Raw genomic sequence first — 24908 nt, forward strand, 5'->3', positions numbered from 1 at the left:
AAGCAATAGGTGTCTACATTCAGAATGCGTGGTGGCAATTGTTAATGCATGGACACATAGCATACCTGTAATAAAGGATCTGTGGAATCTGCCCACGTGTTTGGTTTGTCCCGTTGCTGCTAAGACTGCAGGTGCTGAAAGTGAATGTTGCACCATCTGGACACTGGACTGTGGTCATTCCCCCATCTCCATTTGCGGTACGACTCCCATAATTTCTTAAACGGACTGCATATTTTACATTCTCCTTTAAACAAAGAGGAAATGTCAAAAGGGAAAAGATGAGAAGCAGAATCTTCTTATTGTGATACTGAAAGTATGAACACACAGTTAATTATTAACTGTCATTTACAACAGCAAAATTTCCTAAACAACAAAGATGTCAACAGGGCACCTGATATAAACTGATTTGGTTTTCATGGTCATCACTGAACAATGAATTCTATCAGGATAGCACAGGTCTCACTTTTACTCAGTCTCAGTAACTGTGCTCTTCTGCTAAGTTGTCATATCAAGAAGTAAATATGGGCAATATCTGCCAAGATGCTTGCATGAAATCAATACTGTTATAAGATGAATTTGAAATAAAGCTGGCCTTAAGAGGCAAAAATTCAAAAACTTTAAAATATATCCAAAGCAAAAGCTGTGAGGGAGTCAATTGGACTGTTAGATGATTGAGGGGTTAAAGGGGCACTTATAGTAGATAAGAGCATATCGAAGAGGAGAGAATGAATTATTTGCTTCAGTGTTTTGTGCCAAGTGTATTCAATGGTGATAATTCAGAAGAATAGATACAAATCACAGTGAAGCTGGAAGATGTAAATAAGGTAAATTGACAACCTAAAGAGTAACAAGTTGCCCAGATCAGATGGTATACACTCCAGAATCCTGAAAGGACTCAAAAATGAAATTGCAGATCTGTTACTGGTAATTTGTAATCTATCATTGGGATTGTCTCTCGTACCTGAAGATTGCAGGGGGTCAATCTAATCTTGATCTTTAAAAAAGGTTCCAGAGGTGATCCGGGAAATTATAGACAGACAAGTCTGACTTCAGTGCAAGGAAAAATCATGGAAACTATTCCAAAGAACAAAATCACAGAAATATGAAAAGATATGGTTTAATGGAACATAGACAGCATGGATTTACACAAGGGAAATCTCACTTCACCAATCTACTACATTACCCAACAAACATGTGGATAATGGTGAGCTGGTAGATATAGTGTATTTGGATAGGAGGCAATGTCTGATTCTGGATAGCAAATTGGTTAAATGATAGGAAGCTGATAAGACTCAATGGTCAGTTTTCTCAGTGGAGAAAGGTAAACAGTAAAGTGCATCAGGGATCTGTATTGAGACCGGTGCTTTTTAATATATTTATTTGATCTGGAAAGAGGGATGACAAGTGAGGTGATCAAATCTGCAGATGACACAAAATTATTCCGAGTTGTTAAATCACAAGCGGATTGTGAGAAATTGCAGGAGGCCCTTAATAGACGAAGACTGAGCATTTAAATGGCAGATGAAATTTAAATGTGGATAAGTGCAAAGTGATGCACATGAGGAAAAGTAACCCACACTGTAGTTACACTGTTAGGTTCCATATTAGGAGCTACTGCCCAGAAAAAGGATTTGGGAATCATGGTGGACAATACTTTGAAATTCTAGATTCAGACAGTCAAAAAAGTAAACAGAACATTAAGAATTAATTAGGAAAAGAATGTCCTATTGCCTCTAATTGTTCTGTCCCCAGCAGTGGGTACATGTTTGTATCTGTATATACTGTAGTTTAACTTGTTTAGTGCAGTCCCTTCCTTCTGAGGATTCTTGATACTGAAACACTTTTTGTAACCCATGATAAAAGTCTGTGAGCCTTTGCCCTTAAGAGAAGCTCCCTCCCCCCTCCACTTTCTCTCACTATTGGAAGAGCTTGAATGCCCCTCAATCTAACTTGAGTCTTCCTAGGTGCCTTATAGGCTCAAGGGACTGCCCTTCATGCTCCCCTGTGTCACATGGTTCTTAGGCTCGCTGCCATTGGACCTTGCCCCCCTGCCCCCAGCTTGTGGAGGCGTTTCCTTTAGCAGCTCTCGACGAGAGCTTGGTCTTGCCCATGCTTTCTTCAGAGCCAGCAGCGCTCTGTAAAACTCCCTGAAACGATAGAGTTTTTTTACATTCTTTCTTACTGCCTTCGTCTGAAGACTAAATCAGCTTCATATCCCTCAAGCTCCCTACCTCTACCATAAACTAACTCCTGCAACACAAGAGACCTCCTTCTCCCTCCTGCTACACTGTCTCCAGTTACCAAAGATCTTTGCCTTGGGGCTTACGTTCAGATGCAACAATTATAAGTAGAATTTACCTGTACAATAAATAATTTCAAACTTAAAGAATCTTTGTCTTGAGGACAGACTGGAAAGAAAGTTTAGCTGCCTGGATGGCAAACTCGGATGTCTGCCTGACCCAGAACAGTAATGCTCCATGGTGAGGATGAACCTGGATTACTGTGTGCAGTTCTGGTTGCCACATCTCAAAAAAGATAATTACATTGGAAAATGTTCAGAGAAAGGCTACCAAAATGATAAAGGGGATGGAATGGCTCCCTATGAAGAAAGACTAAAAAGGTTAGAGCTGCTCAGCTTAAAGAGACAACTAAGGAGGGGATATTATTGAGGTCTATAAAATTCATGAGTGGAATAGAACAGGCAATTGTAAATCTGATATTTACACTTTCAAAAATATGAAGACTAGGGGACAGTAATAAGTAGCACATTCAAAACAAATTGGAGAAAATTCTTTACTTATCACACAATTAAGCTCTGGGGGTTCATTGCCAGAGGATGTGGCAGTTAGTGTAGCTGGGCTTAAAAAAACATTTTGGGACAAGCTCCTGGAGAAGTCCATAAACTGTTATTAACCAAGAAGATTTAAGGAATAGACACTACTTATCACTGCATGCTAGCAGCATGGGATTTCTTTATTGTTTGGGATTTTGCCAAGTACTTGTGACTTGGATTGGCCACTGTTGGAAACAGGATGCTGGGCTTGATGGACCCTTGGTCTGGCCCAGTATAGCATATCTTATGTTCTTATGGCCTATCTGGTCTGCCAATCCACAACAAGATGTGGGATACAATTGTGTGCATAAGTTTAGGCACCCCTTGTCAAATTGCATATTTCCATGAATCTAAATAAGCAGAAGCAGACAACCTCTAAATGGTACAAAGTTAAAATATTTTTTTTGCAATGTTTAATGCAAATTTGTATTTGCTGATTGAGAGGGATTAAAAATGAGAAATTACTTACCTGATAATTTCATTTTCTTTAATGAGGATTGGTTAATCCACACCAGTGGGTTATGCATGTTTATCAGCAGATGGAGATGGAGCAAAGTTAATGTCAAGGTATATATATATCCCTGCACCGGCATCAACCCGCCAGTATTCTCTGCAAAAAGCCAACTGTGAACAACTAAGAATACATGATCATAACCATTAAGACAAACATTCAAACACTCCGTTAACAAGAAAACATTGAGGTCAGACAAGGAGTGTAATATTATTAATCTAGGGATGGATCTGACACATATCAGTAACCCCTGGAAATGCAGCCACTCAGGAGAACAATAGCAACCACCATCTGAGCCAGGGCGAGAAGATGGATTAACCTGACCTCATTAAAGGAAAGGAAATTATCAGGCCATTTTCATAAGCGTAGCCTCTGGATTATCTCGCACCTATTCGCCAGCCACAGCCAATGCTCAATCCTGCTTACCTTTCAAGATCAGATGAGATCAGGCTCATCCAGGCTGGAGAGGCCGTAGGCCACTACCCTGAATTCAAAACAGACTCATTGACTTCCTGAGAGAGAGCAAGGAAGAGTGATACACCAAGGAGCAGCAAGAGGCCATCTGCAATTAATTGCCACCACCACCTCGAGGTGGCTTAAGGATAGCCTCAATTCTCCTATCCTGCCACCTCCTTCAAGCTGGTCACCCTCCACAAGAAATCACCCGCTTGGTGACGGCAACACACCAGTGCATCCACTTTCAGAAAGCACAACTGCCTCTCCTCTCTGCTGAATCCAGAAAGTACAGCACTACCAAGGCTCATCCCCTTGTAAAAATAGCATCTGAGGCGTCCCATTCAAGATCAATCATTCTTGAATATCTTCATAATGCTTTAAGTAAGGAATCTAAATAGGATTGTTTGTTTCAGCACCCCAAGAATCTTCAGTGCCTGGGCGATCCGAGCTGGCAACCCATCTCTATGAAAAACACATTGTGCTATACAGTTTCAACCCTGGAGGAATTTTCCTATCCTCCAGGGAGTAAGGGCCACTTTTCACTATCCGTGCCACCTGGGACCCTATCAGCATGACCCGCAGCAGGAGTAGACATTCTCAGATGCTTACCTATGGCACCAGGTGTGCAGGGATTTGCAGACTGCGATCCTGAACTCTTAGGCCTACCACATCAGAGTGAGCAAAAACCTGCGAGTGGGGCCTAGCTAGATGGCTGCTCAACCCACCAAGCTGTTTCACAGCAAACTTGCATGTAGAAAAGCATACAAATGCTGCCACAGCCCATACCAAAACCAAGGGACATCGGTCCTGAGCCCACTGAGGAGCATTCCCCCACTCACAATCCAATTAAGGGAGCCCCAAAAACCAGGTGACCCCTCTGACAGGGTCCCTCTCTCCGGACCCATTCCTGCATCATACTGGGAAAGGCGGGCTTGGCAAAACCAACCAGAGAAAACTCTCCCTGAACCTCCAAGTAGCGCTGATACATGTTGGGGGGAGGGAGGGGGGGGAGGAGATGCCAAGCTGAGATGCCTGATTATGGCAAACAGCACAAAACTAATGCCTGCTAGCAGCATGCTCCCAAAGTGTCTGACCACTGTGCGCCCAGCTGCACACCCACACAAATGAGCATATCCAGTAAGAGTCCAGAAGTTATAGGCGCAAAACACACAGTTCAAGTATTTATTTATTTAGACATTTATATACGTCGTTCCATGTATTGATCACAACAGTTTACAAACAGGCCAATACAGTAGAGTGGAGCGCACCTGTTAACCACCATTTGGAACACGCGTTTGACGTGCTAGCTTTCCCTCTTATTCAGTAAGGGGTAATAGCGCGTCGAAAATGCGCATCCAACCACCCCCCCCCCCCCCCCGATACTAATAGCACCCGCAACATGCAAATGCATGTTGATAGCCCTATTACTCATTCCCACGCGATACAGTATGTAAAATGTGCAGCCAAGCCGCACATTTTACTTTAAGAAATTAGTGCCTACCCAAAGGTAGGCGTTAATTTCTGCCGGTGCCGGGGAAGTGCACAGAAAAGCAGTAAAAACTGCTTTTCTTTGCACCCTCCAGCTTAATATCATGGCGATATTAAGTCAGAGGTCCCAAAAGTTAAAAAAGGTTAAAAAATTAAAAAAAAAAAAAAAAAAATTTAAAATCAGCCCGCAGCTCGCGGGTTGAAAACTGGACACTCAATTTTTTCCGGCGTCCGGTTTCCGACCCGTGGCTGTCAGCGGTTTTTGAGACCGACCCGGCAAATTGAGCGTCAGCTGGTCAAACCCGCTGGCAGCCCGCCTCTCCTGTCCAAAAAGAGGCGCTAGGGACGCGCTAGTGTCCCTAGTGCCTCTTTTTACCGCGGGCCCCTAATTTAATATTTTGTTTTACTGTATCGTGCGCACAGGCCACTGGCCTGTGCACGCGCGCTCTCCCGCGAACTTTACTGTATTGGCCTGAAAGTGACATTCATAGTTATAGCTTAACATACTAACCAACAGATTGTTACAGAGGTGTTATTTATAGGCAGGCATTAATATCCATGAAGTAAAATTTCAAGTACATATTAAAATTGATTTAGTACATAAGGCTGAGAGCATGATAATAAAAACGAAATTAATAGTTTTCATGTTTTAGTCAGTGGGTTGTTTTGAGAATCTTGCATTCTCAATGGATTATTCTTCAGATTCGATTTTTTTGTCCTTCTTTTGTTGTGTTTCTGTATATTCTGATTATTTTAAGTTAAATTATATGCATTTTGAATAGCCAGGTTTTTAATTAACATTTAAATCTCTTTCTATCTGGTAAAATGTGTAAACCTCTCAGGCAGAGAATTCCAGAGCTTTGACCCACTATGGAAAAACACTCGTTCTCTTATTTGCGTCAGATGTGTGTACTGCATTATAGGAACAGACAATAATCCTTTATTTTGGGATCTTAGTGTTCATTGAGGATTGCAAGGTGTAGTGTTACTCCTAATAAATATTGTAGTTAATTGATGTTGAATATTATCGTTAATACTTTATAGTAGATTCTGGATTGTACTGGTAGCTAGTGTAGTGACATCAGCGAGGGTGTAATGAGATCATATTTACTAGATCCCAACAATAGCCTTGCTGTAGCATTTTGTAATATTATAGTGGGTTTTAAGTGACTTACTGGAAGACCTAGAAGTAAGGAATTAACAGTAGTAAAGGTTTGAGAAGATTTCGAGTTTGCAATACAATAAGGAAGTCCACAAAAGTTAATAATGGTTTTCAAACGATGCTTGGCATAACTGTCAATTTACTGATGTGCATTTTCATTGTGAGGTTTATCTAGCTGTACACCTAAATCCCGTACTGATTTGCCAGGATTAATTTCAAAATTACCCAGGTTTAGGGCAGGTGGTTTAACTGTCAATGAGTTTCTACTCAACCAAATATTTCAGTCTTTTTAGGGTTTAATGTCAGCTTAAGTTGTGATAGTTCTTGTGACACTACTTTCATATATGTAGAGTATTGAAGCTGTTTTCTCAAATGATCTGGAGAGTGGATGTAAAAACTATATGTGTCAGCATACAAGAAGAAAGTTATTCCTAATTCGTCAGTAATTTAAACTAGTGGGAGATGTAAATATTGAATAGTGTTGCTGAGAAGGCCAAGCCTTAAAGGATACCTGTATCACACTGAAATGTGTCAGATATTATGGTTGCCCAATTTGACTTGGAATGTTCTGTTAGACAGAAATGAAAAGAACCATCTGAGAGCCAAGCCTTCAATTCCTATGTTCTCATCTTTCAAAGGCGGCCATTAAGTCAATTAGCACAAGGCAATAAGATTCATCTACATCAAGCCCTCTTAAAACCGAATCTATTAATGATGGCAGTAATGTCTCAGTTGAGGAATGTTTCCTAAATGCGAATTGATTTGGGGAGAGAATATTTTAATCTTTCAGGTGATTTCTAAGTTGGGAAACACTGCTACCTCAAGAACTTTTGCTAGAAATGGCAAGTTTGATATTGGGCGATAGTTGTCCCATTCGTCAGTTCTAATCAGTCTTATTTTTTAGGATCATCTTTATCACTGCTTGTTTTAATCCATGTGGTATAAATCCTTCTGATAGTGACTGAATAATTAAGGTTGTGATTGTCGAGTGATGACTGTACTTGTTTCAAGGAACTGGCTGGTGTTGGGTTCATGTGGGTGAGTAGCAGGTTTAATTTCAGCAATGATTTGACTGATTTCCCTCCTCAATAGTCTGTCTATGCAATTTGAGTCTTCAGGTGCTTTTGTTGGAGAACTGATATTGAATTGTTTTCTCAATTTATTGATTTTGGTCAATGAGTGCGGTAGCATATACATTGCAGGAGGCCTTAGTGAAGATATAGTTTATCGAGATGGAAGATGCCGGGGTCTTTAATTAAATGTTTAACAGTCTCAAAGAGCAATTTTGAATGAAATATAACCCCATGAATTTGTTTCGCATAGTAATTTTTTTTTTTGCTTCATTGGTTAGTGTACGGTATTTTGTAAGGAAGGATTTATATTTCCCTAGGGATTCAGCAGATGGGCATTTTCTAAGGTACTGTTTAGTTCTTAATTCATCAGTGTACTAGAGCTAGTTGTTTGGAATTATTCCTTTCTTTATTAATAGTTTTTGTCTGGATAGACTAAGGTTTTTCAGCTATTTCATAGACAATATCCAGGAATCAAATGTTGGCGGGGAATTGGTTGGATTTTATTTCATGGAGCTTATGAACATAAGATCAAAAGAAACTACAATACTGAGTCAGACCAAGGGTCCATCAAGCCCAGCATCCTGTTTCCAAAAGTGGCCAATCCAGGCTACAAATATCTGGCAAGTACCCAAACACTAAGTAGACCCCATGCTACAATATGCCAGCAATAGCAGTGGCTATTCTCTATGACAACCTGATTAATAGCAGTTAATGGACTTCTCCTCCATGATTTTATCTAAACCTTTTTTAAAAAAACCCAGCTACACTAACTGCACAAACCACATCCTCCTTTGGCAACAAACTCCCGAGCTTAATTGTGCATTGAGGGAAAAAGAATTTTCTCCAATTAGTTTTAAATGTGCTTCATGGCGTGCCCCTCTAGTCCTCCTCCTAGTATCCGAAAGAGTAAATAACTGATTCACATTTACCCATTATAGACCTCTCATGATTTTAAAGACATCTATCATATACCCCCTCAGCCGTCTCTTCTCCAAACTGAACACAGCCCTATCCTCTTTAGCCTTTCCTCATAGGGGAGCTGTTTCCATCCCCTTTATCATTTTGGTCGCCGTTTTCTGTACTTCTCCATCGAAATTATATCTTGTTTGAGATGCGGCCAACCAGAATTGTAAACAGTACTCAAAGTGCTGTTTACACAGAGGCATTATGACATTTTCCGTTTTATTCACCATTCCCTTCCTAATAATTCCTAACATTCTGTTTGCTTAGTTGACTGCCACAGCACACTGAGCTGACTATTTCAATGTTTTATCCACCACGACACCTAGATCTTTTTGCTGGTGGTAGCTCCCTAATATGGAACATAACATTGTGTAACTATAGCATGGATTATTTTTCCCTATATGCATCACCTTGCACTTGTCCACATTAAATGTCATCTGCCATTTGGATGCCCAATTTCCAGTCTCACAAGGTCCTCTTGCAATTTTGTCACAATCTGCTTGTGATTTAACTACTCTGAATAATTTTGCATCATCTGCAAATTTGATTACCTCACTCATCGTATTCCTTTCTAGATCATTTATAAATATATTGAAAAACACCAGTCCAAGTTCAGATCCATGAAGCACTCCACTGTTTACCCTATTCCACTGAGAAAATTGACCATTTAATACATACTCTCTGTTTCCTGTCTTTTAAACCAGTTTGCAATCCACGAAAGGACATCACTTCCTATCCCATGATTTTTTAAGTTTCCTTAGAAGCCTCTCATGAGAGACTTTGTCAAACAGCTTCTAAAAATCCAAATACACCACATCAATTGGCTCACCTTTATCCACATGTTTATTAAACTCTTCAAAAAAAAATGAAGATTTGTGAAGCAAGACTTGCCTTGGGTAAATCCATGCTGACTGTGTTCCATTAAACCATGTCTTTCTATATGTTCTGTGACTTTGATCTTTAGAATAGTTTCCATTATATTTCCCCACACTGAAGTCAGCCTCACTGGTCTATAGTTTTCCTGGAATGCCCCTGGAGCCCTTTTAAATATTGGGGTTACATTGGACACCCTCCAGTCTTCAGGTACAATGGATGACTTTAATGATAGTTTACAAATTTTAACTAATAAATCAGAAATTTCATTTTTTAGTTCCTTCAGAACCCTGGTGTGCACATCATCCGGTCCAGGTGATTTGCTACACCTTAGCTTGTCAATCTGGCCTACTACATCTACCAAGTTCACAGTGATTTGGTTCAGTTCATCTGAATCATCAACCCTTGAAAACCATCTCTGGAACAGAACCTCCCAACATCCTCATCATTAGTAAACATAGAAGCAAAAGATTAATTTAGTCTTTCTGCAATGGCTTTATCTTCCCTAAGAGTCCCCCTTTGGTAAATACTTCCATCTCAATCTTTTTCCTGAAGGTAAAAGTAAACTTATTATGTAAAGGTATTATGGCTTTGGTTGACAAAGGCTATTTCCACTTTTATTAATTGGTGACCAGTCCAGGGCAATATCATATGTGAGGTACTGATTAGGAAATTACTGGTATTAGCAAATATTAGGTCTAGAGTGTGACCCGCTTTAGATGAATGGCTTTCGAGACAAATTGTGACCATTCCAGGGCTTTCATTGCTTCTAAAAACATTTAGGCTAAGGGGTAGATTTTAAAAGGTTTCGCGCACTCGTGCATGTTATAAAATCAGGGGTCGGCGCGCGCAAGGGGGTGTACAATTGTGCAACTTGCACGCACCAATGCCCGCAGCCTTCCCGATTTCCTCCCAGACCACTCCGATTTTGGTGCGGCCTCGGAGGGAACTTCCCAACCCATTAACCTAACCTCCCTCCCTTCCCCTCCCTTCCCCTAACCCTATCCTAATCCCCCTCCCTGACCTTTAGTTTACCTGCCAGCAAATGGCCCTCCCCCACCATCCGGACTGCCCTGCCCCCTTTTTCGAAGCCCAGGACATAGGCCCGGCGCTTGTAGGCTTTTCAAAATCTACTCCTAAGGTTCTCTGTGTTTTGTCTACATGGAGGTTAAAGTCTCCTACTATTAATGTAGATTCTGGAGATGGAAACACTTTAGCGAATAATTCAATCAGTGGGGAGCAATCTTTTTGTAGTAATGCCTGGGAGACAGAACACCAGCCTTAAGTTTGAGGAGATTTTAGAATTGCAACCTCATAGGGGTGGATTAATTTCTACCTTGTATGGTACTAGCTTGTGTTCGTTTTTACTGAGTATTAATAATTCTCCACCTTTTCGTTTGGGTCTAGGAAAGTGAAATATATCGTAGTTGACATTCAAAATTTGGTTTAAGAGCACATTATCTGTGTCATTCAGCCATGTTTCACATATGCAAAAAAAAATAGAGGGATTTAAATCCTCTAGCAGATCATTAATTAGAGGGATTTTTTTTTTTTTTTTAAATAGAGATTGAGCATTCACTAGGAGCAGAGTAAACATGAAGCAGGAAGATAGTGAGGGGAGTGACCATGCTTGTGATCCTTCTTTGCTTCTTTCTTGGGTGGTACTCTTTAGGTCTCCATGTAGGTCCCCATCCTAGAATAGGCCTAATGGAGCAAACTTGATCTCTGGTTGTAGTTGTTTCATCAATGGTGCAATGTTGAAGAGCTCTTTGGCTCCACTCAAAGGGGTGCACAATGGGTCAAGCTCTCCTTTGTCGTGCTCATTCATGAATGCGCCCCTCAAGCGCCTTCGATGTCTCCGCCGTGTTAGCTTGCTGGTGTTGGGTGGGCATTGGGCAGGCAGTGGGTGGAGCTGTCAACGCTACACTCACGTTTCTCTTTCTCCTACTGGGGGAGGGGAGCGTTTGGAGCATGCTCACCACCCTTCCCCCGGTGCCAGCAGATGTTCCCCAGTGAGTGGTTAGACGCCCATCCGAGCACCCACCTGGGTGCAAGCGTGAGCCGATGGGACAGTGATTTATGGCAGATTTGTGCGCAGAAAAGTGAGCGAACATCACCGCGGCCTACCACGTGGCATCTAAGCAAAGTCTGAGAGCAGGATCTAGCCAAAAATGTTGCTCAACCCTCCAAACTGACATGACTCACCCAGCTCCCTCAAGGCGGGAATGGACATCGGATAAGTGTGCCGAGGCTCGGAGACCAGCAAGGAAATGGAAACCCTCACTACTTTTTTTTTTTTTTTTTTTTTAACTCCTTACCTGAACTCAGCCCATCCCGGCTGAGTATAGAGTCAGTCTCCAGCTGCAGAAGGAGAGAGCAACGGCCTTCACCACCGGACCTGGCTTCCTGCACCCACTAGCCTCTCAGCCATTTCTCTCTCTATAGCTAAGTCCATGCTGGAAAACCAGCTAACAGACCAAGGCACTCGTCTGAGGGAGAGGCCCGCAGATATCACCTCAGGAAAACTCGACGAGGGAGGGACCATAAGGCATCACCAGAGGAGAGCGGGATGATTCAATTTCCTTCTTTTCTCCTTCATTTTCTCTCTCTGTATATATTTTCTCTCCCAGTAGGGAGATGCAAGTCCACCATCTGCTGGAGATGGAGAATACTGGCGGACTGATGCTGGTGCAGGGGTATATATGCTGTGACATCAACTTTGCTCCGTCTCCATCTGCTGGTAGAGGTGCATAATCCACTGGTGTGGATTAATCTGTCTTAATGCTAAGAAATACTAAAATTAATATGGCATGGCAAAAAGTTCAATCACCCTTCTGATTGATTCATTACTTGTTTTTTGTTATTAATAAGGCCTAAAACATTGGCTGACTCATTAGTTCTTCAATTAGATGAAAACAATTTTATAATTTAACAAATACTCTATTATTCTGTGTGCATTTGACAAACATTGGCTCCATTAAGCAGCTGTCTGAGAATCCGAAAATAAAAATAATTCACTCTTATAAAGCAGAGGGATGGCTACAAAAAGAGCTATCAATGCTTCCAGCCAGCAATTTTAACTTAGAAACACTGTTAAAAAATGGAAGTTACATGGAACTGTTGAAATCAAGGTAAAATCTGGAAGACTGAGAAAAATCTAACAGAACTGCCCAAAATCTTTAACAGAACCTAAAGATCACTACAAATGACCTTGTGAAAAATATTGCTGTTACTGGAGTACTTGTCCACAGTACAGTGTTGCTTATACAACAATGATCTGCAAGGGTAAATTGTCAGATGGAAACCTTTTCTACAACCTCAAGTCATCATCTAAAGTTTGCAAAACAAAAGCTTGACTAATCTGAATCTTTTTCAAACAAAGTGCTTTGGAATGATGAAACTAAAATTGAACTGTTCGGCCACAGTCATGAGGCCCATAGCATTTGTTCTCAAGCTGGGAGAAAAAAAAGCTTTTGGGCTGCCTTCAAAGGATACTCAGTTATGTCCTCTGCAGATTTCTGCAAATCATTTTTGCTCTCCTCTGAATTTCACAGAACAGAGATCATGATTCCTAAAGATATTTTCAACAAAATATAAATCTTTTCACAGCACCTACACCAAACCACTTTTAAGGAAATTTAGATTATGGCTTATTTATAGGGCAGACCTCAAACAGTGAAGTAGCTCCTGAATATTTACCTTCAAAGGCACAGCTTTGTCAAGCCTGATTTCAGCAATGTCACTGGGTGAATCGTCCGTGTTGTAGGTTCCTTTTACTAATTCTAAGGATGTCCACCTGTGAGAGTGAGCTGAATCTCCTGAGTGCTCACTCTAATCCAAAGAAAGAAAAATGCTTACAAATCTATAAACATTACAGCCATTCTGCCATACAACCTTTGCTGTCTTCCCCATGTCAGAATAGTTTAACTTTAAAATTTGAACATACTACTTCCAAATACAGTTTAGAAGCAAACACATATAAAACACAAAGATTTTAAAAAGTGTATCCATTTCATTTGTAAATACAAACCCTTTATGTGTGCGCCTATGTATTCAAAATGGGCACACATTATTCTGCAGGTATAAAATCACAAAAGAATCCATTCACCCAAATTAAGAACTTAAAAAAATTTTCAGTAGAAAGTTGTGTGTGGACTGTGGTAAATATTGCTCAAATCCTATGTTAAAAATATGTGCTTAAAGTCCCTGCTTGTATCTAGAAAACCAAATAAACCTCCTGCATAGGTTAATATTTCAAAACTTGTTTAAGATTTTCAAACTACATATTCTTGCACAAGGACAATTACATTTTCATATGTTGTACCTCTTCCTCCCTTCCCTCCCATAACTACATTGTAGAAGGTCCTCATACAATGCCAAGCAATACAAGCAATTCAGATATACATTATCTTAAACATATTCATCAAAACGCTAAAGAAAGTACAATAAAGGTCTAGTTTCTCCTGTTAAAAAACTAAAGATTAAGCTTCTTGTTTATGGAGACAAAGCAGTAAAGTAACCATGCCACAATTCTAAAAAAATGTCATATTTTATGACTTGAATATTTTGTCTTTAAACATTCAAAGATCAGTAATCTGTGTAATCTTAATTTCCACAGCGAGACAGTAGGTTAAATCAGCCAATATCCAGGATGATAAAATTGTTTTCTTTTTATTTGGTTAGGAAAGCCTTGCTTAAAAATATTTTCACTTTAAGCATTTCCTGCCACAAAGATAATATCTAAGGATAGAACCAAATGTTATGCAAATAAGATCTTCTATGAATTTGATACATTTATCAAACTGAATTAGATGTGCTATAAATGCCCACATTTGAGGCATATACGTAAGTCTCAAAAATGTATATTGTGCAATTTAATTAACATTTTCTGTAGTGCCTTCAATCAGATTATAGTAAACCTGTATTTCCTCCAATATTAATTCAATCTCCCCATTTTGCTTCCATTTCTCCTATAAAGAAACTATTGAACCACCATCTCCTATTTTGTGCATGGCTTTAAGGAAGCACATTACCCCTCTTCTGTTGATCCATGAAACAAGATTTCTTCTATAGGTTTTATATTAAGAAAAACTTTACTTAAACTTTCTACATAATGTCTTGCCTTCCGATACGCAAAAACCACCTTTATCCAAACCTCCTGAAATGTTTTTCATTAAAATCCTAATTGGCACCCTAGCATTTTTCTGTCCACATAAATACTTCCCAATTATCTAATTTATTTCTAGAATATTTTTTTTTCCTAGCCATATTTGCAATAACTCAAAAATATGCAGGCATTTAAGCAATTCAATCTTAAAAGGCAGTATTTTTCCACAAAGCAATAACGAATTACTCCACGCAAATAACTTTGATTTCATTTAGTGCATTAAAGAATTAGGTCTTGTATTACAATCCTGAATCATAATAATATCATTAGATACGATGAAGTCCCAAATGTCTCATTTTACTATATCCATTTGAGAAGAAAATCTTTCCAAATATCCTTTAAAAATTGTGAAATATCTAGTGTCAGATTTCTCTAATTTAAACACCCGAGAATTCTTCAAAACACTTAAATTTCTGTATTATTTCTCTCAGTAAATCCAACAGAAAGATTAGAAAGAACCAGTGGATCATCTGCAAATGCAACAATCCTTACGCTCAATTACTCAAAAAGTTATTTCAAAACAAAGATGTAAAAAACAACAATCTTCTGTAACAAGTGGGTCCAAAAAAAGTAGGGACAGAGGACATCACTCTCTTGTGCTTAATTACAAAATCCAAAGAAATATGACCATTAGACACAAGCACTGAATGAGGGGAATTATACAATTAAGAAATATATAGGAAAATTGGTTCTTACCTGCTATTTTTCGTTCCTGTACCACCACGGATCAGTCCAGACAGTGGGTTGAGCCTCCTGTCTAGCAGATGGAGACAGAGAAAAACTAAAACGGTATCCTATACGAGGACAGAACCTACCCTGCATCCCTTCAGTATAAATGTTATCAAAGCAGATAAATAGAAAGATAACCAGCATAAGATCAAGCAAACAACAAGTAACTGATATACTGAACAATTTAAAACTCTGTAAAAGAACTGCTCTTGCATATATAGTCATATTCATCTAGTAGATGCTTCCGGTGCCTTAAAGTTCTGATAGGAGCAGATAGATCTTCTAAAATGCTGTGAAGAAAACAAGAGGAAGAAACTTCGAACGGACGTAGCAACAATACCCGGGCGGGAGTCTGGACTGATCCGTGGTACTACAGGAACGAAAATTAGCAGGTAAGAACCAATTTTCCTTTCCCTGTACGTACCCGGATCAGTCCAGACAGTGGGATGTTCCAAAGCTTCCCTAAACATGGTGGGAAAGAGACAGTACTGCTCGAAGCACCTGCCATCCGAAGGAACCAAAAACTGGCGCCTGTACATTGAGGGACTTCCAAGTAGCTGCTCTGCAAATTTCCCTGTGGAGAGACCGACTGATGCTTTGCCCCAGAAACAGCTTGTGAATGTAAAGAGTGGGCCTTTAAGCCCTCCGGAACCGTCCGGCCCCGACAGAAGGATGCCGGTGCAATCGCCTCCTTTAGCCTGCGAGCAATCGCAGTCTTAGAAGCCTTGGATCCTCTCTTTGGACTACTCCATAAGACAAAGAAATGATCAGAGAATCTGAATTCATTTGTAACCTGTAAATACCGTAGTAGTACTCTTTTCACATTAAGGCGCCGCAGATCCCCACCAGGTATGTTCGCAATGTCCTCAGGGGAAAGCAGGGAGCTCCACTGACTGATCCCTTCAAGACCACGCTTGGAGCTCCGACACCCTCCAGGCGGAACAAATAGAGACGAGGCAAAACACGGTCTGAAGAGTCAGATCCTTAAGCGTAGCCCGCCGGAGGAGTTCGAAGGGCGCCTTGAGGGTACTCGAAGCACCAAGATAAGGCTCCACGAGGGACAAGGAGCCCGGACAGGTGGATGCAACGCTTGGCCCCCTTGAGGAATCAAACGATATCCGGATGAGCCGCCACCGTGTTTACACCCGAGAGAGGAACCTGAAGACTGGAGGGTGGCCAATGTAACCCCAATATTTAAAAAAGGCTCCAGGGGCGATCCGGATAATTATAGACCAGTGAGCTTGACTTCAGTGCCAGGAAAAATAGTGGAAACTATTCTCAAGATCAAAATTGTAGAGCATATAGAAAGACATGATTTAATGGGACACAGTCAACATGGATTTACCCAAGGGAAGTCTTGCCTAACAAATCTGCTTCATTTTTTTGAAGGGGTTAATAAACATATGGATAAAGGTGAACCGGTAGATGTAGTGTATTTGGATTTTCAGAAGGCGTTTGACAAAGTCCCTCATGAGAGGCTTCTAAGAAAACTAAAAAGTCATGGGATAGGAGGCAATGTCCTTTCGTGGATTACAAACTGGTTAGAAGACAGGAAACAGAGAGTAGGATTAAATGGTCAATTTTCTCAGTGGAAAAGGGTAAACAGTGGAGTGCCTCAGGGATCTGTACTTGGACCGGTGCTTTTCAATATATATATATAAATGATCTGGAAAGGAATACGACGAGTGAGGTTATCAAATTTGCGGATGATACAAAATTATTCAGAGTAGTTAAATCACAGGCAGACTGTGATACATTACAGGAGGACCTTGCAAGACTGGAAGATTGGGCATCCAAATGGCAGATGAAATTTAATGTGGACAAGTGCAAGGTGTTGCACATAGGGAAAAATAACCCTTGCTGTAGTTACACGATGTTAGGTTCCATATTAGGAGCTACCACCCAGGAAAAAGATCTAGGCATCATAGTGGATAATACTTTAAAATAGTCGGCTCAGTGTGCTGCAGCCATCAAAAAAGCAAATAGAATGTTAGGAATTATTAGGAAGGGAATGGTTAATAGAACAGAAAATGTCATAATGCCTCTGTATCGCTCCATGGTGAGACCACACCTTGAATACTCTGTACAATTCTGGTCGCCACATCTCAAAAAAGATATAGTTGCAATGGAGAAGGTACAGAGAAGGGCAACCAAAATGATAAAGGGGATGGAACAGCTCCCCTATGAGGAAAGGCTGAAGAGGTTAGGGCTGTTCAGCTTGGAGAAGAGACGGCTGAGGGGGGATATGATAGAGGTCTTTAAGATCTTGAGAGGTCTTGAACGAGTAGATGTGACTCGGTTATTTACACTTTCGAATAATAGAAGGACTAGGGGGCATTCCATGAAGTTAGCAAGTAACCCATTTAAGACTAATTGGAGAAAATTATTTTTCACTCAACGCACAATAAAGCTCTGGAATTTGTTGCCAGAGAAGGTAGTTAGTGCAGTTAGTGTAGCTGGGTTCAAAAAAGGTTTGGATAAGTTCTTGAAGGAGAAGTCCATTAATGGCTATTAATCAATTATACTTAGGGAATAGCCACTGCTATTAATTGCATCAGTAGCATGGGTTCTTCTTAGTGTTTGGGTAATTGCCAGGTTCTTGTGGCCTGGTTTTTGGCCTCTGTTGGAAACAGGATGCTGGGCTTGATGGACCCTTGGTCTGTCCCAGCATGGCAATTTCTTATGTTCTTAAGCGTTGAAAGAAAAACCCTGAGAAAAACCAGTCTGGAAAAATGAAAGGACCTGAGATACCGGAAGCCTTGCGTGCCAGCCCTCCGGACTCAGCCCAGACAATCTCAAAAACTCTCCAAACCGGACGTAAGCGAGAGAGGTAGAGGGCTTATGGACCCGCAGCAGAGTGGATATAAGTTCTTCTTTATATCCCTTCCAGCTTAGTCGCCGCCGTTCAAAGCCATGCAGCTAGACAGAAGCAATCCACCCGATCGAAAAATACTGGACCCGGTCGTAATGGGTGTGAAAGATGGCCGAGGAGAAGAAGGACCGACTGTCGCGAGGTTTACTATATCCGCATACCACGGCCTGCAGGGCCACTTGGGTGCCACGAGCATATGGGGTCCCCAAAGTTTTATTCTTCTGAGTACTTCTACCACCAGAGGCCAAGGGGCAAACACGTACTGGAAAATGTCGTGAGGGCAAGGAAGAACCAGGCCACTCCTTCCGAACAGTGCACCCTTCTGCGGCTGAAGAATCAGCGAGCTTTTGTATTATTCAGAGTAGTCATCAGGTCCAAGTGGGGGATGGGGGACCCCCCCCTGTGGACGATCAACTCCATCGCTCTATTGGAAAGCTCCCACTCTCCGAGGTCTAGATGCTGATGACTGAGGAAGTCGGCTTGAACATTCAGAGCCAACAGGCAACATCTGGTGTCCCCCTGGCGATTGAAGTAGGCCCCCATGGAGTCATTATCTGGGAGACCCCGCACTGCCTCGCGATGGATCAGAGGAAGAAAGACCTTGAGGATCAATCGGACCGCTCGGGCCTTTAGGCGATTGATGTGCCAGCGGGATTGGAATGGGGACCAGTATCCGTGCGTAGATTGAGTCTGACCCACTGCTCCCCAGCCAGAGAGGCTGGTGTCCGTCATGACCATGATCCACTGAGGCCTCTATAGAGGCATGCCCTTCATGAGGTGCGCAAGCGAAGACCACTATTGCTTGTCGGCGATGGTGGAGTAGGAGAGCGGAAGGAGCATCCGAAACTATTCCGACGCCGGCTTCCAGCGGGACAGCAAAGCCCGCTGTAATGGACGCATATGCGCAAAGCTCAAGGAACCAGAAAGATAGTGGAAGCCATGGACCCCAGGACCTGAAGGTAATCCCAGGCCGTGGGTAGCGAGAGAATTACGCACTTGATCCATAAGTTTGAGCACCTGAGCATCCGTCAGGAACACCTTGCTGCAAGGAATTCCAGAACCTGGGAGGGCTGGAGATTGCTCTTGGAAATGTTGACTATCCCCCTGAGGGAGGCGAGGGAAGCCAAGGCCCTGTCGACCGCCGACCTGCAGGGAGGAGGGATGAACCAGGGCTCCGTCCCGGCAGAGAGCGACTGCCACCATCACAATCTTGGTAAAAGTGCGTGGCGCAGTGACGAGTCGAACGGAAGAGCCCGAAACTGGAAGTGGTGCCCCAGAATTTATTTATTTATTTATTTAAGGGTTTCTTATATACCGAGGCACGTTTGCAAAACATCACCTCGGTTCACAATGTAACATAACTTAGCAACAAGCTTTACAATAATAACATTAACAGGTAGGGGGTTAACAAGGGCAGGAGATGATAATAAAAATAATAATAATAAAAATAATAAAAAGTCAGGGTACGCTAGTTTGAACAGCCATGTTTTAAGATTGTGCTTGAATTTTTTTGTGGCAAGGTTCCTGGCGTAGTTGGGAAGGCATTTTATTCCAGTGGGAGGTTCCTGAAATGATGAAAGATCGCTCTCTAAAGGTGGTATGCTTCATGCACTTAGGAGAGGGTATTTGGAGTTTGGCTCGGTGATGCGTTCTTGTGGGTCTAGTTGGAGTGTGAAGCAGGAGATGTTCTGGGAACCATTGCATGTCCTGGTTATGAATGGCTTTGTGTATGAGCGTGAGTACTTTATATACTATCCTGGAGGTTACAGGGAGCCAATGTAATGATTGAAGGACTGGAGTAATGTGGTCATGACGGTGAGTGTTGGTAAGGATGCGTGCCGCAGCATTTTGTAATAACTGTAGAGGTTGTAGGGTACTTTTGGTAAGCCTAGGAGGATAGCGTTGCAATAATCAAGTTTGGACAGGATCATAGCTTGCAGAACTGTGCGGAAGTCGGAGGCATGAAGAAGTGGTTTGATTCTCTTCAATGTGTGGAGTTTGAAGAATCCGCTTTTTATAGTGGCTGAAATGAATTTTTTGAGGTTAAATTGGTCATCTATCATAATGCCAAGGTTGCGGACTAGTAGTGTAGGAGGGCAACTTGGTAGTGGGGGTGTGGGGGAGAGATAGCGTGAAGGGTTGTTAGGAGGGGAGAGAATGAGTAGCTCTGTTTTGTTAGTATTGAGTGCTAGGAAATTATCGGAGAGCAATTTATTTATCTCAGATAGCGCAGAGTTCCAGATCTTCATTGCATTGGCCATGGAGTCATTAATAGGGATCTGCACATCGTCAGCATATATAAAGTGCTGGATACCCAGTTTAGAGAGGAGATGGCAGAGGGGGAGGAGGTATATATTAAAGAGTGTAGAAGAGAGGGATGAACCCTGTGGTACTCCTGGAGATAGTTTGAAAGGGTTGGATTTGTTACAACCAATTTTACACTGTAGCTTCTGTCACTAAGGTATGATTGGAACCATAATAGGGCTGTGCCAGCAATGCCAATTTCCATGAGGCATTTGATGAGTGTGAGGTGGTTGACGGTGTCAAATGCCGCAGAGATATCTAATAGTGCAAGAATGTGGGATTGTCCGTTGTCCATGGCTTTAAGTATAGATTCTGAGAGGGTGATGAGTAGAGTTTCCGTACTATGGTGTTTGCGAAAACCATATTGGGATGTTGAGAGTATGTTGTGTTCATCAATGTATTCAGTGAGTTGTTTGTTGATAATCTTTTCCAATGTTGAACCAGAGATACTTCTGATGGTCACGGCGTATCTGTATATGCAGTTAAGCCTCCATTAAGTCAAGTGAGACCAGATATTCGCTTGAGCGAACCACCGCCATCCTCTCCCTCAGGGTCTCCAGGTGGAAAAGGGGAACCCTGAGGGCCCGGCTGACTCTCTTGAGGTCCAAGTTGGACGGAAGGAACTGTCCTTTTGGGCATGACGAAGTATATGGAATACTGGCCGGCTCGTTGTTCCTCCACCAGGACCGGGATTATAGCTCCAAGCTCATGCAACTGGAAAAGAGTCTGGCAGACTGCTGAATGCTTCCAGCTTTCGCAGGGAGAGATTATGTAGAGGTCTGGAAGATCCCGAGCAGAATCTAAGCGTAAACTTCGTCTATCACCTCGAGGCCCCACTGGACCGACGTGATTTTGACCCATTCCTCGAGAAACAGGGAAAGACGTCCGCCTAAATTGGGAACGGAGGAATGGGTCAGCCGTAATTCATAGGGAAGAGGGCTTTGTGGCCGAGTGCTGTGGGTTACCCTCCCGGAAGGGCAAGAGACCAGGACTTAAGGAAAAAAGACTTAGACTGTTTCGGGCAGTCCTCCGGTAGCTTATGAACTTTATTCTCTCCTAAGGATTTAATAAGCTGTTCAAGGTCCTCACCAAAAATCAACTTGCCCTTGAAGGGAAGAGTGCCCAACTGCTATTTAGAGGATGAATCCGCAGACCAACTGCACCACCAGAGGAAACGCCTGGCCGATACTGTTGAAAACATTGCCTTGGTGAGCACTTGGAGAAAATCTTATAGGGCATCCGCCCCATATGCCACTGCTGCCTCCAGCCGTTCTGCCTGCTCCGCCTCTGCAGATGGGAGGTCCTGGGTGCTGAGCAATTGTTGAACTCACCTAAGTCTTGCCCGCTGCATGAGACTGCCGCAGATAGTCATCTGGACCCCTAATGCCAGGACTTCAAAGATGCGTCTGAGATAAAGCTTACAGTGTTGTCGCCCCCGCCACTGGGATGGTGGTGTGCTTGGAGACCGCAGACACAAAAATGTCCACCTTGGAAACTTTAAGCATCTCTAGGCATTGACCAGGGAGGGGATAGAGAGTGTCCATTGCCTTACCCACGCGGAGGTCCAACTTGGGAGACTCCCAGTCATGGAGGAGCAGCTGTCTGTACATAGTGTGGGATGGGAACATACATGTAGGAGCCCTAAGTCCCGCCAGGACTGGATCCACGTTAGCTGCGAGAGAGGGCATAGCAGAATCCTCCGGTGAAACTCCAATGCCCAGCTTGCCCAAAATAAAGGGAATGAGCTGGTCCAGCTCTGCCCTTTGGATCAACGGAGGACACGCGGGTCATCCCCCTCTAGGGGAAGCCCTGGGAGCAAACCAGATTCTGGATCAGGATCAGGTGGCGCAGCCGGTTGGGGGGGGGGGGGGGGGTGTCCGGGGCTCCTGGCACCACCCTGACTATCGGAACCCTGGCCATCCGGAACAGCAGGGAGCTGTGGAGCAGATAACTGAGGGACTTTAGATGGGGGGGAGCCTGGGGAGGGATCATCCATTTCCTGCAGGCTAGCTAAAGAGGATTTGTGTAATAAAGGCACAAATTCCGTTAAGAAACGAAGTTTAGACTTCCCGGGTGGGGGGGGAGGGGGAAGGGGAAGGTCAGAAAACTCCTCCAGAGAATGAACGGGGCTTAGAGCTGGTGGGGAAACAGTAAATCGGGCTCTCCTACTTCTTCCCACCCTGAATCTGAAGAAAAAAACCTCCCCCAAAATGGCTGGCGTTCCCGCGGTTTTTCGGGCAGGGAACGGCCTAGCCACGCGCTGGGAAAGGCTGACACCGGGCCGTAGGACTCTGTGCTGCCGTGGGGGGAGCCTCCCCAACCGGCAGGCATCCGGAGCAGACCAGGCAGAAAAAATCATGGCATGATCAAAGGGAGCCGCCGCAGAGACGATCAGCTGAGCTGGGCTGCAGGGGGAAGCATATGAAGGCGAATGAACCCTGTACGCGACCCCTAAGTAATCAAAGCAGGGAGAAATAGAACCTGCTTCGGCAGATTAAAAAAAAAAAAATTAACAGTTGCAGGGGAATTAATCTTCCCTGCTGAGGGACCCAAGATATTAGCTGCTCAGGGTCAGAGTGATTGCTGCTAGGTTTTGAGCAGATGCAGGACAATTAATCTTCCCTGCTGGGGGACCCGAGGTATTAGTGTCTCAGGGTCAGTGCAGCCAGAAAAGGGGGAGTGACTGGCCCACCAGTATCGCCCCAAACAGGTCACCGGGAAAAGGAGCCTAGGCTGAATAGTCAAGGGGCAAGCCCCCCTAGGCTCCCAGCAGAGCAAGGAGACAGAGCTGTCTCAGTTAGTAACAGAGCATAAAAAAAATTTAGATCCTTTTTTTTTTTTTTTTTAAATACAAAAGTATAGAGAATACTTGCTTGATCTTGGAAAAAATCTGAGAAGAAAACCCCAAGGGAAATGAAAAACTGAGGAAAGAAAGGAAGCGCAGGTTCTACTGTCTGAATATGCTGGAGACAGAGAAATACTGGAGGTATGCAGGGTAGGCTCTGTCCTCATATAGATACCCTTTCAGTTTTTCTCTGTCTTCATCTGCTGGACAGGAGGCTCAACCCACTGTCTGGACTAATCCGGGTACGTACAGGGAATGCATAATTGCACCTTCCACGCCATATCTCATTAGAATAGAAAACAGACAGGGCAATGATACACAATCGAAAAAGTTTTTCTATATCAAAACTTAAACTGACGGAATAGATTGGTATGTACAATGTTTCATAGCTATTAACAATCTGGAAATATGTATACCTGCGTTTCTTCCTTTTACAAAGCCTATCTGATACTGTAATATGAGATCAGGCAAAATGAAGCTGATCCTATCTGCAATTAATTTAAGCAGAATTTAAATAAAAATGTAACAATGAAATAGGCTTATAAAAAAAATGGAAGTTCTGGATCTTTAATGACCTTCATAACAGGCTTCGTCGTATAGTCTGTGAATCAACTTTAAAACAGCCTTATTTTTAATCATCGTCACTGTATTTACATTTTTTTAATATTATTTTCAATTATGTGATTAGACAACACTTAAGTGACAGATGATTAAAGATAAGGCTGAGTTTTAAAGTTGTATCACAGACTATACGACGAAGCCTATTATGAAGGACATTAATATTTAGCACATGCTATCCTGATAATTGAGCATACGAATCTGAGACTGTTTGGTACTTGCACGGCAGCAGTTACAGATTTACCTACGGTCCAATATTGTTAATTTGAGGTTAACGTGGTAGGAAGAGTTCTGGATCTTTACAAGGTTTAGGCAAAACAGTAATAAAGACCCTCATAGTATGTTCTGGAAAAGAACGTTCAAACAAAGATACATCATAAAATTTCCCCAAAGGAGTTTCTACTTGTTCAACAATACTTTGTAACATTCTGCATTATAGCCATTCAGTCCCAGCATCTTGTTATTTTTTACTAGACATATTCCTATTATGATCTCCTGTAAAGTTATAACTTTGTTCAAATTACTTAATCTTTTTTTGTAACTCTTATGTAGGTTCAGATTCTGGAAAAAATTTCCTCTTCATTTCCACAACTATTATGGTCCTCTGTACATAATTTCTTACAAAAGTCACAAAGAACCTCAATTTATTTTAGAGTTGCATCTTTTCCCATTCTCATTGGGGCAGATTGGCCTATCAGGGCTTCGGGCACGCCCCAGTGGGCCGGTTAGTGCAGTCACGTGACCCTGGTGTTGATCGCATGGCCCCATGCCCTTGGAGTCGCTGCGATTAACCTTCAGCCCGCAGCAGGAGCCTCCACCGAGGCTCTCCACATTTGTTTTTTGGGGGGGTTTTTTCTTTTCCTGCAGCCGCGGTTCCATGGCTTCTCTGTTTTTCTTGTCTCCACAACTGTAATGTGGCTCTATAGGCCTACATTTTTGGGTTTTTCTTTTTCACTGTGTTTCTGATCTCCCTGCTCCTCCCCACCGCAGCAGTGGGAAATGATCCCAAGACCT

The 24908-nt window shown here is 42.4% G+C and overlaps 1 protein-coding gene across 1 annotated transcript in view; it reads right to left on the reverse strand.

Moving 5' to 3' along the window:
• Positions 1 to 24908, reverse strand: part of MYCBP2 (MYC binding protein 2) — a 1075853-nt gene that overhangs the window by 623777 nt on the left and 427168 nt on the right. Inside the window, 2 exon segments of the mRNA XM_029603038.1 lie at positions 66 to 244; positions 13059 to 13190. Coding sequence (XP_029458898.1) covers positions 66 to 244; positions 13059 to 13190 — 311 coding nt within the window.

The sequence above is a fragment of the Rhinatrema bivittatum genome, chromosome 5, assembly GCF_901001135.1.
Source record: "Rhinatrema bivittatum chromosome 5, aRhiBiv1.1, whole genome shotgun sequence".
NCBI lineage: Eukaryota > Metazoa > Chordata > Amphibia > Gymnophiona > Rhinatrematidae > Rhinatrema > Rhinatrema bivittatum.